The 12,829-nt window shown below is 45.5% G+C and overlaps 1 protein-coding gene across 16 annotated transcripts in view; it reads left to right on the top strand.

The window, feature by feature from the left end:
- Positions 1-12,829, top strand: part of LOC130297468 (uncharacterized) — a 308,752-nt gene that overhangs the window by 163,010 nt on the left and 132,913 nt on the right. For 12 of the 16 annotated variants that reach the window (XR_008849541.1, XR_008849535.1, XR_008849538.1 and 9 more), the window contains 2 exons: positions 4,022-4,931; positions 10,428-10,474. Coding sequence is in view for 1 of the 16 variants with exons in the window: in XM_056549978.1 (XP_056405953.1) it covers positions 4,029-4,865 (837 nt within the window). In the remaining 15 variants the exon portion in view is untranslated. Of the gene's footprint in view, positions 1-1,811; positions 1,926-3,680; positions 3,931-4,021; positions 5,023-10,427; positions 10,475-12,829 lie in introns of those variants that run through there. The other 4 variants (XR_008849545.1, XR_008849544.1, XR_008849547.1 and 1 more) reach the window with 4 other exon arrangements.

Here is a 12,829-nt window from a genome sequence, read left to right as displayed (position 1 = left end):
TATCCATATTTTAGTCCCTCCCCATAGGCTTCAATGGATCGTGTTTCCATCTGCAAAACGGATGAAAGTAGCGCACCCCATGCTTTTAACCGCTTAATGGTCTATTCACACGTACAGTATTCTGCGCAGATTTGATGCTGCAGGTTTCAATGTAAACTGAATGACTGAACCCAGCTTCAAATCCTGCGCTTCAATACTGTACGTGTGAATAGACCCTAAAAGAGATCTCCGGTAAAAACTAACTTATTCCCTATCCACAGGATAGGGGATAAGTAGCTGATCACGGGGGATCCGACCGCGGGGACCCCCCACGATCACCGGGACGGGATCCGGCGCTCAGTGAGGAGTGGGTGCTGCAAGTAGGGTTGTATTTGTAGTGAATGATGGATGATAGGGGTTGTAATGTCATGCGGCAGGAGTGGTGCACCCCTATAATCGAGATATATAGCCCCACAAACCACTACTTCAATAAAGCTGAAATCCATACCAAGGCCCCGGGGAATAAATACCTCAAAAGCCAGAGTTTATAGATAACAACTTTAGTGCAGAATTGAGAATAAAGTACCTGAGGTCCATTTGGTAGTTCGGAAGAAACTGGTTATTTGTCACTGTCACCGTCCTGAAGTCATTGATAGACTTGAGACTTGGTAGTATGGGACTTGTAGTCCTCTTGAGATTTAAGCTGACTCTCCCTTGTGGTACGTGTAAGGGTACGTTCAGACGAGCGGATTTACAGCATATTTTACGCTGCGGATCCGCCGCTGAAGGACCTCTGTATGGTGCCTTTACAAATGCCTGCTCGTGGCAGCAATATACGCCATTACGTGCAGACAAGCTGAAGCAATGTGCAAGGCGGCGCGCATGCGCGGTGTACTCGCACTCACCGCGGCCGCTGCCCCTGCTCTATGAGCTAGGCCGAGAGCTGCCGCAATGTGCGAGTATACTGCGCATGCTCGCGACGACTCGCACATCGCAGTGTGTCTGCGCGTAGCGTCGTATTGCCGCTCCGAGCAGGGACATGTAAAGGCAGCATATAGAGGTCCTTCAATGGCGGATCTGCAGCGAAATGCGCACGGAAAATCCGCTCGTCTGAACGTACCCTAAGCCTAAGTTTACACTGCAGTTGTGCTCTGACCCATTCAGCCCCTGAATTGGTCGGAGCACAGCTGACACTGCCAGGTCCCAACGGATTCCATTGACGCAGGTATCTGGTATTTTACAGGAGAAAGGGTTGGAACACACTACGTTTTGCCCCTCCGTTAATCGGATCTGTCGGCATCCCACCAAAAACGGGATGCTGACATATACAATTACGGTTGCAGCAGACTCCATTCAATTCTATGGCCGAAAGGAGTCACCTAGTCACTCCTTTCAGGACGTGTGCGCTATTTCAAAAGCGCAATAGCCCCTGTCATGAGTGCGCCTAAAATAGCGCGTAATTCCCGGACGGAGTCACTAGGGGTGACTTCGTTCGGCAGCAGAAGTGAATGGGGTGCGCTGCTCCCGTAGACAGTACACGTTGGCATCCCCTTTTCGGCGAAATGGCAACAGATACGATTAACGGGGGCAAGAACATACAAGAAGATTTATCAAAACCTGTCCAGAGGAAAAGTTGCTGAGTTGCCCATAGCAACCAATCAGATCGCTTCTTTCATTTTTAACGAGGCCTCTGCAAAATTAAAGAAGCGATCTGATTGGTTGCTATGGGCAACTTTTCCTGTGGACAGGTTTTGATAAATCTCCCCGGTAGTGTGTTCCTACCCAAAGCCTTCCAAATCATTCCATAAATCCCCCTCCCCCAAATCACTGCAGGAAGGTGACGCTGATTGTAAATGGCTCCAGGTGAGCGACTGCGCTACATGATCCCAATATAAAGTAATGGTGTAGGTGAAGAGATCACTGCTGTTTAGTGAAGAGTAGTAGAGGTAAGATGGTGGGTTTGGGTGAGCACATGGTGTTGCCCAGGAATAGTATGTGTGGCTATGACTCCTGTCACACAATGATTTATGTATATACTAGGAAAGCTTCCGGCTGTAGATGTTCTTCATTTACCTGATGGAGGCCAGAGCAGAATCTTTATCATTAGGCTGATAGAGAGATAGATAGATAGATGCTAGGGCTACCTGGACCTGTAAATGGGAACCATTCCTTACTCCTGTAATGTGACCACATATTAACCTCCAACCATACACTACCCTAGAGACATTCTGGTTTATGAGGAATCTCCTTTATGAGAAGATCTGGTCTGTCCTGCTTTACTGACTCTTGACGTCACGTTTATAGACCCTACAATAGATACCTGAGTGCTTTTGAGTCTATTCACATGGCACAAATTCCACTTGCCGAATTCTACCTCAAATTAAGGGGGTTGTGCGCTGCCCTGCCTTTCGGAGCTCCGCTCGCAGCACCGAACTTCATTATTCCGAACGCTGTGCGGGCTTCCGTATTCGCGGCCGCCCCCTCGTGATGTCACGCCCGGCACCTCAACCAAAGTCTACAAGTCAACAGCGGTCACGCCCCCTTCCCATAGACTTTCGTTGAGGGGACGGGCATGATGTCACGAGGGGGCGGCCGAGAACACGGAAGCCCGCACACAGCGTTCGGAATAATGAACTTGAGCGGAGCTCCGAAAGGCAGGGCAGCGCACAACCCCCTTTAAAGGGTTACTCGGTTCCGATCGCTGTGTGCGGGCTTCCGTGTTCACGCCTGTCTCCTCATGACATCATGCCCCCTTCCCATAGACTTCCATTGAGGAGGTGGGCGTGAACGCGGAAGCCCGCTTACGGCGTTCGAAACTCATTGTTCTGGCTGCTGGGAAGTAGAGTAACCCTTTAAGGCCCATAGACTTCTATGGGATTCTGCACTATCATCATTTATTTGATGGTGGGAAATCTTATCTAAGGGCTTGTTCACAAAATGTTTTTTTGTCACTTAATTTACACTGAAATCTGCAGCATCAAATCTGCACAGGATACTGTATGTGTGAATAGACCATTAAAGGGGTACTCCACTGCCCCAGCATTCGAAACCTTTTTGTTCTGAATACTGGGTGCGGGCGTTGTCACGTCATGCCGCCTCAATGCAATTCTATGGGAGGGGGGCGTGGCGGACGCCACGCCCCCCTCCCATAGACTTGCATTGAGGGGGGTGTGTTGTAGCCATGACGTTACGACCCCCTGCACCCAGTGTTCGGACAAAATGTTTTGACTGCTGGGGCAGTGGAGTACCCCTTTAATGGTAAATTAATGCAAAAAAACCTAGATCAATTAACTATGGGGGAGATTTATCAAAACCTGTCCAGAGGAAAAGTTGCTGAGTTGCCCATAGCAACCAATCAGATCGCTTCTTTCATTTTGCAGAGGCCTTTTAAAAAAAAAAGAAAGTGATCTGATTGGTTGCTATGGGCAACTCAGCAACTTTTCCTCTGGACAGGTTTTGATAAATCTCGCCCCTGGTACCAGAAAGTTCTACAGATGTGTAAATTACTTTTATTAATCTATATCCTTCCAGTACTTATCAGCTGCTGTATCTTTCAGAGTAAGTGGTGTAGTTCTTTCTAGTGTGACCAGCCTGAACTGTCCCAAGTTGGAGAAAATCCCCCATAGTGAACCTCTCCTGCTCTGGACAGAGGTGGCAGCAGAGAGCACTGTGGTCAAACTGGAGAGAACTACACACCTTCCTCTGAGAGAGTATACAGCAGCTAAGTACTAGACGGATTAAGATTTTTATAGCAGTAATTTACAAATCTAATTTTCTGGCGCCAGTTTATTTGAAAACTTTTTTGAGTACCCCTTTTAACCATCAAACAATGAAGCTTTATTTATGGAATTCAAAGCAATACAGTCAAATTGCCACAGTTCTATATATGAACATCAGGTCCACAAACAAAGTAATAACATAAACTTCCAGGTCTTCACATTCAGATAAATAGTAAGAAACATACCACGCAGCAGTACAAGTGTGTACCCCTCTTAATGTTGCTATTGTGTATATCACCTTTTGTTCTTTTTGGGTTTCCTAGGTAGAAAATGTCTTCTGGTTGGGATACTAGTGGTGCAAGCTTCTTCATGTCGAAGTCCAATCTCACCTTGACCGATGTCATGGACATGGGATTTGTTGCTACTGTACGGGATAATTCCTCTCCCTTCCCAGCACTCGAGCAACTGGACTACAGAACAAAGTTTGGTGGCTCCCCATTCCTCATCAAGTCATCGGAGACCACGCCACAAGCGAGCGGAGGAGGCAAGCTATGGCTGGGAGTGGAAGAAGCTGGATCGGTGGCTTGCAGATCCCCACTCAATCCTGAAGGCCCAGTCTTCGAACAGTCATCCATGACATCGGAACCGATCGGCCAGTTTAACAACTCGATAGTAGGGGTCTTCTATGGTGCTAAGGTGTCTACACCCTATAAGAAAGACGGTCTGGAGACCTCAGATCCTCTAATGGTAGATATTACCATCTCTAAGCTGCAAGATTCAGAAGTGGTGGTCAATGCCATGGGACAACAGAAAACTGCCCCACCCATGTGGGAGATCTCCGAAATAAACTCTGCTCTAGAAGAGAACACTCCGTCTTTAGATGTCTCCATCTCCGATCTGAGATTCCCGAATGGGTCTAATGAGTGTGAACCGCTGGTACCTGCTCAGCCCCCCGCTTCTGCTCCCTTTACTCAATGGGTAGGTGTCAAGCACAAGGACATGGGGCTGTCTTTCCTCCAACCCTTCCACTACCAGCGCCAGCTGAGTGCATCGGAGATCCCCGCCGTGGGTTTTGCCCCTTCACTTTTGTCTTTTCAGGTTTCCGCGGTGACTCCTGATAAACCAGGGGAGTGGCAGCTGGAGGTCATGGGGGCACAGGCCACCTAAGCTTGATGCAGGAATTTTGTTGACCTTTTGAGTTACCTTTACCAACTCTTCCATTGTAACTATTATGTACGTAAAAGCTTTTTTATTTTTTTTTCTATGCAAAACTTGAAACTTTTGACTACGGTACTGATTTGTGGTTTTTTTTTCTCATTGTGTAGTGGATAAAATAATAAAGTACAACTAACTAATTAAGAAAATGGATTCTAGCAAATGTACAAACCATCTGATTCCTTGTTTCCCTGAGCCAGGGTGCCTCTAGCTGTTGCAAAACTACAACCACCAGCATGCCCGGACAGCCTTCGGCTGTCCGGGCATGCTGGGAGTTGTAGTTTTGCAACAGCTGGAGGCACCCTGGCTCGGGGAAACAGATTTCATTTAAAGGGGAAGTACAAGAAAAAAAAAACATGGCTGCTTTCTTCCAGTTGGGTTTACTACAAATGTGCCAACATGTAGGTGCAATTTGTACAGGTTTTTCAATGGGCATGATTCTGGTTTGGAGTACAGTATACATTCAAAGTTGGTTTAGGGTAGAGTCACGTGTACTGTATTTTATGCAACTAATTTTGCTACCCACTGACTTCAATCAGTAGGGAAATGACACATGTGATCCTACCCTTGGGGTCTATTCATACAGTATTCAGCGCAGGATTTGAAGCGGTAAGTCAAATTCACACTGAAATCTGCAGCTTTTAATCCTGTGCATCAAATTTGCACAGAATACTATGTGTAGACTAGAGATGAGCGAACTTACAGTAAATTCGATTCGTCACGAACTTCTCGGCTCAGCACTTGATGACTTTTCCTGCATAAATTAGTTCAGCTTTCAGGTGCTCCGATGGGCTGGGAAAGGTGGTTAGTCCTAGGAGACTCTTTCCTAGGACTGTACACACCTTTTCCAGCCCACCGGAGCACCTGAAGGCTGAACTAATTTACGCAGGAAAAGTCAACTGCCGAGCCGAGAAGTTTGTGACGAATCTAATTTACTGTAAGTTCGCTCATCTCTAGTGTAGACTAAAGGTACAATCAGACTGGCGGATAGACAGCATATCTTACGCTCCGGTACCGCCGCTGAAGGACCACTACATGGTGCCTTTAGATGTGCCTGCTCAGAGCGGCAATACACTGCTAAGAGCAGACACACTGCAATGTGAGTCGCTACACGCGCATCATGGCAGCTCTCGGCCTAGCTCATGGAGAAAGGGAGCAGCCGCTGTGTGCAAGTACACCGTGCGGCAACTCGCACATCGCTTCGGTGTCTGCTCGTAGCGGTGTATTGCCACTCAGAGCAGGCACATCTAAAGGCACCCTGTAGCAGCCGTTCAGTGGCGCAGGACACTAGGGAGATTTATCAAAGGATTTAGTTTTTTTTCCCACCTAAATTTGTCGCACAGAAAGTCGCAGTCTATGTGCAACTTTTCTGCGACTTTTGCTTTAGAGAATTTTTAGTACACGATGCATTTTAGTCTATTTAAGACGGAAAAATCCATTGGTGCTGAATTTATCAAAAGCGACTTTTCAGTGACACGTCGCATCGGCTGAAAGTACGCTGAAATGTCAGACCATGCTGGAGCAGGTTTAAATGCAGTCTAAAGCATAGATCTCAAAGTTGTGCGCAGAATTTATCAAGAGCCGTGCGACTTTATATCAACTAGGCGCACAATAGACCGGCCTAACCTTCTGTAGTTTGGTTTGTATTGATGCGGGACATAGACAGCTTTGATAAATCTCCCCCCTAGGTGTCTGGAGATCGTGGGGGTCCCTGCAGCCAGACCCCTGCGATCAGACATCTTATCCCCCTATCCTTTTTTGGCTAGGGGAGATGTCTAACAGAGTACCCCTTTAAAGGAAAACTGACTAGAGATGAGCAAAGTTAGTCACAAACTTCTCAGCGGTTGCTGACTTTACCCTGCATAAATGAGTTCAGCTTTCAGGTGCTCCGGTGGGCTGGAGACTCTCTTAGGACTGTACCCACCTTTTCCAGCCACCGGAGCACTGGAAAGCTGAACTAATTTATGCAGAATAAGTTATCAAGAAGTTTGTGACGAATCAAATCACTAACTTCGCTTATCTCTAAAATTGACAATTGAATACATGGGGTAATATTGCAGATGAATTGTATTACAAGATCACTTACCAAATCAGCAGCCTAGTTCTGTAGATACAATTGTATTTACTCCATTGCTAATATCTGGCTTTGCACAATGGAGGCTTAATGGGGTTTCTCGAGAACTGGACCACAGATCTAGGTAGGTGATACTTGTTGTAATACATCTCACCTCAGCTATAACCAAGTGTATTGGGTCTAGTGCAGGTAAACTGTGTGACCCTATGTAGGGTCATACAAAGCACATAAGCAGTGTGTGTTGTGTTTTTTTTTTTTTTTTGCGGCAAGAGTATACACTGCCTATGTGCTAGCAGCAGGCCCAGGGCTTTCCCTGCCACAGCACTGTGTGTAGTGAGGTTTAAAGGATACCTGGGCACACTGATATATGCACAGCCCACCTCTGAACCTCACTGTATACACAGGGCTGTGGCGGGGGGAAAGCCCTGTCTTGTGTGTCTGTTCCTAGCAGTGTTTCCCAACCAGTGTGCCTCCAGGTGTTGCAAAACTACAACTCCCAGCATGCCTGGACAGCCAAAGGCTGTCCAGGCATGCTGGGAGTTGTAGTTTTGCAATAGTTGGAGGCACCCTGGTTGGAAAACACTATCCCAGCACATACATAGTATATTTTCTACTGCCCAACCGATGCCTTGCAATGTCAAACATGCTGTATATGTGTTGTCTGACCATTAAGATGATGCACCTGTAGTAAATTCGGTTCACTGGGATACACAGCCCTGTCTAAGGCTGGGTCCACACTACGTTTTGTCCCATACGGGAGCGCATACGGCAGGGGGGAGCTAAAAGCTCGCGCTCCCGTATGTCATTCATTTCAATGAGCCGACCGGAGTGAAACGTTCGGTCCGGTCGGCTCATTTTTGCGCCGTATGCGCTTTTACAACCGGACCTAAAACCGTGGTTGACCACAGTTTTAGGTCCGGTTGTAAAAGCGCATACGGCGCAAAAATGAGCCGACCGAACGTTTCACTTCGGTCGGCTCATTGAAATGAATGACATACGGGAGCGCAAGCTTTTAGCTCCCCCCTGCCGTATGGGACAAAACGTAGTGTGGACCCAGCCTAAGGTCTCGCAGCTGGCAAGGCATACTAGAGTGAAAACTAAAATATAAGGGTGTGGGAAAAAGAGCTGCCTGTAGAGCTTAGAGACGGGATTGTGTAGAGGCACAGATCTGGAGAGTACAGAGGCTTCCATATCTTTTTAAATGGAGTTTGTAACAACCAGCCATCCCACCAAACTGAGTGAGGGGGAAAAGGGCCTTGGTGAAAAAAAGAACCCAATGGTCACGCTGGCTGAGCGCTATCACTGCAGCCTCCACCAATCTGGGCTGTATATGTCTGTATAGAAACAAGCCAACCGGCACCAGAAAGTCTTCAAAATAATTAGAACAATGTCTGAAGCCGGTGCTGCAGAGGTCCAGGTGTGTCGGCAAGAGTGGAGGTGCTAACTATGTGAAAAGCTATATGTGGTATACAGGTAATAGAAAAAGTAACGTTGCACTCACCACAAGGCATTACTCTGAGCATGACCAAGCAGTTTCACTGCGAAACGGAGCTGATGTCTGTTCCCTTCCCTCCAACCTGCTTTGACTGTATAGCACTTCATATTTACGAATAAACCCAGATTTGAAAACCTCCACGCTGTGTCTTGCCGCGTTACTTTTTCTATTACCTGTATAATCCGGGCTGTATAGCAGAGTGGCCAAAAAGCTTTTCCTTAGTAAAAGAAACCTGAAAGCCACCTGTATTTTCGTTTTCAGCCTACGGTAGCCAGATCCCGCTGGGGGAGGGGAAAACCGGATACTCCTGTACCCCAGCCGGACCGGCGCTGAAATCCATTTACTTTAATGAGCCGACCGGAGTCAAACTGACTCCAGTCGGCTCATTTTTGACCCGTATCCGGTTTCCTGACCAAACCTAAAACCGTAGTATACTATATGGTTTTAGGTCCAGTCACATAACCGGATACGGGTCAAAAGTAAGTCACTGTTTGACTCAGTCAGCTCATTAAAGTAAATGGATTTCAGCGCCGGTCCGGCTGGGGTATGGGAGCGCCCAGTTTTCCCCTCCCCCAGCCGGATCCGGCAACCGTAGGCTGAAAGAGGTGTGAATGGAGCCTGAGCTGTGGGCCATATGTCCCCCTCCATGCGGCTCTGAGAAATCTGAAGATACCAGAGTGCAGCACTCCAGCTCTCCCATGGGGAGGGTTTCATCACTTCGTGCAGTGGTAGACATGCCCTATTCAGGAGGAGAGCCGGAACGCCATATGAGAGACCCCCGCAGTCTGACACTTATCCCCTATCCCAGGGGTCTTAAACTGGTGGCCCTCCAGATGGTGCAAAACTTCAACTCCCAGCATTCCCTGCAAATGGCTGTCTAGGCATGCTAATATAGAAAAGAGAAAAAAGCAACAAGAGGTGAGGACCATTTGGCAGGTGTATCTGAAAAGAGACAAAGAGGGGTCCTTACCCTTGGGTGTTGCGCTCAGGGCACAACACCTACAGTAGCATCTGAAGAGCGGAATGGCTGGACCGCTGCCACGAGGAGCTTCCCAGGGCGATGTCAGTCTATAGTTAGTGCAATATGGACATTTTTGGTAATAAAGTTCCTCTAAATGAAGGCACTGCTCCCCAAGTATTTTATTAGAGACACATTTCGATCCCGGACAGGGATCTTCATCAGGCATCTTCCGGCATGCCTAGACAGGAAATTTTTGGAAATAAAGTTCCTCTAAATAAAGGAGCTGCCCCCCAAGTATTTTAATAGGGTTTTATTAGTGACGCATTTTGATCCCGGACAGGGATCGAAAAGTGTCATTAATAAAACCCTAATACTTGGGAAGCAGCTCCTTTATTTCCCAAAAATTCCTGTCTAGGCATGCCGGAAGATGCATGATGAAGATCCCTGTCCGGGATCGAAATGCGTTGCTAATAAAACCCTATTAAAATACTTGGGGGACCAGCACCTTCATTTTTGAGGAACTTTATTTCCAAAAATGTCCTGTCTAGGCATGCTGGAAGTTGGTTTTGCAACATCTGGAGGGCCGCTAGTTTGAGACCCCTGCCCTATACTTATGATAGGTTGATACATTTTCTTATACGGAGTACTCCTTTAGGGTCTATTCACACGTACAGTATTCTGCACAGGATTTTAAGCTGTACTCAAATCTGCAGCGGAAAATCCTGCACATCAAATCTGTGCAGAATAATGTACGTGTGACTAGACCATTAAAGTAAACCCATTAACAGGAACCAAGATACTATGGGTATATATGGCTTAGCATTAGGTTTAAAGAAGCACTCAGTTTATGTAGTGCATCATAGGCTATTAAAAATGTGAAGGCTCTTGTGTATGCCTTGTGCTTACCTGTTTTATCAGGCCTGTGGTTGCAGCCAAATACTGATTGCAATTGGATCAATTAAATTATTTTTCTTTCCTATGCAGCAATTCATAAGCAAAGAAGAAATAAACTGGCGTGCTTTAAGTAAATTGTAAGTATCTTTTTTTCTTTTATCCATTTAAAGGGGTACTCCCGTGGAAAACTTTTTTTTTTTTCTTTTTCTTTAAATCAACTGGTGCCAGGAAGTTAAGCAGATTTGTAAATGACTTCTATTAAAAAATCTTAATCCTTCCAGTACTTTTTTAGGGGCTGTATACTACAGAGGAAATGCTTTTCTTTTTGGATTTCTCTTCTGTCACGACCAGTGCTCTTTGCTGACCTCTGCTGTCCATTTTAGGAACTGTCCAGAGCAGGAGAAAATCCCCATAGCAAACATATGCTGCTCTGGACAGTTCCTAAAATGGACAGCAGAGGTCAGCAGAGAGCACTGTGGTCGTGACAGAAGAGAAATCTAAAAAGTAAAGCATTTCCTCTGTAGTATATAAAGCCCCTAAAAAGTACTGGAAGGATTAAGATTTTTTTTAAAAGAAGTAATTTAAAAATCTGTTTAACTTTCTGGCACCAGTTGATTTAAAAATAAATAAAAAAATTTCCATTGAGAGTACCCCTTTAAGTGCAATATTTTCATACTTTTGCTCTGTCAATTATCAGTTGATTTTAAAGTTGACTATTTTGTGTATTTCTTAAAATCCCAAATACTATGGGCAGACATTACATGCGCTGAGAGTCCATCATTATGATAAAATAAATGCTTGCCATACTCTGCCCAATGCTTCTACAGCAGTGGTGTCCAAACTGTGGCCCTCCAGATGATGCAAAACTACAACTCCCAGCATGCCCGGACAGCCAACGGCTGTCCGGGCATGCTGGGAGTTGTAGTTTTGCAACATCTGGAGGGCCACAGTTTGAACACCACTGCTCTACAAAATTTAAAGGAGTTATATAAAAAAATAAAAAAAAAGGTTTTGCCTGGATATCAACTGGCTCCAGAAAGTTAAACAGATTTGTAAATTACTTTTAAAAAAAATCTTAATCCTTTCAGTACTTATGAGCTTCTGAAGTTAAGGTTGTTCTTTTCTGTCTAAGTGCTCTCTGATGACACGTGTCTCGGGAAACGCCCAGTTTAGAAGCAAATCCCCATAGCAAACCTCTTCTAAACTGGGCGTTTCCCGAGACAGGTGTCAGAGAGCACTTAGACAGAAAAGAGCAACCTTAACTTCAGAAGCTCATAAGTACTGAAAGGATTAAGATTTTTTTAATAGAAGTAATTTACAAATCTGTTTAACTTTCTGGAGTCAGTTGATGATAGATATATATATATATATATATATAATATATATATATATATATATATATATAAAAATTTTTTTGCCTGGAATACCCCTTTAAGCTGTGCAGAAAACACTGTATTGTCTGTATTGTAAGTAATTACCCAGAGGACCGGATAGATGGCAGTGTGTGGGTGAGCAATGCCTACACGCTTCTTTGAAATTCCCCGACATTTCTAATAGATCAGGCTCTCCTGCTGTTGGACGCATTCATTAATTTTAGGAGAGGAAGGTATTTTTTGTTTTGTTCTTGAATATATTGACCAAAATCATGTCGAAATTTTCTCTCCAGGTGAAAATAAAACTTCTATTGTTCTAATGCAGTGTTTCCCAACCAGGGGGCCTCCAGCTGTTGTAAAACTACAACTCCTCGGCATGCTGGGAGCTGTAGTTTTGCAACAGCTGGAGGCACCCTGGTTGGGAAACATTGTTCTAATGGGAGAAAAACAAAATTAAACTATTTAGTGTGTTCCCCTGGATCTGGCCACGTAGCGGGCTGGACGAGCACAGAAGGGGTCAGCAGGCACTGAGGACATTGGAGGATGGATAATTTGCATGAGAACATTATGTGCCTGAGGAATTTTACCATTGCTATTCCTGGCACATTACTACAGTACGGGTAGTCCCAGACTAACACTAATGCACTATGACATGTATCCAGAGTACAGCTGCGGTGGGCAGTGCCAGTCTTCCTCTGGCTGGCATAACAAGCACACACTGTGCCACATAAACCATCAGCATCGGCTGGAGCTGCCCCTCTAGACCCGTGCCAAACCGGAACTTTTAAAGGGGTATTCCAGGGAAAAAAATTTCTTTATATCAACTGGCTCCAGAAAGTTAAACAAATTTGTAAATTACTTCTATTAAAAAAATCTTAATCCTTCCAAGAATTATCAGCTGCTGAAGTTGAGTTGTTGTTTTCTGTCTGGCAACAGTGCTCTGTGCTGACATCTCTGCTTGTCTCGGGAACTGCACAGAGTAGAAGAGGTTTGCTATGGGGATTTGCTTCTAAACTGGGCGGTTCCCGAGACAGGTGTCATCAGAGAGCACTTAGACAGAAAAGAACAACCTTAACTTCAGAAGCTCATAAGTACTGAAAGGATTAAGATTTTTTAATA

Source organism: Hyla sarda, chromosome 13 (genome assembly GCF_029499605.1).
Source record: "Hyla sarda isolate aHylSar1 chromosome 13, aHylSar1.hap1, whole genome shotgun sequence".
Classification (NCBI taxonomy): domain Eukaryota; kingdom Metazoa; phylum Chordata; class Amphibia; order Anura; family Hylidae; genus Hyla; species Hyla sarda.
The sequence above is the reverse complement of the archived record's forward strand: the minus strand, read 5'-3'. Positions and strand labels throughout refer to the sequence as shown.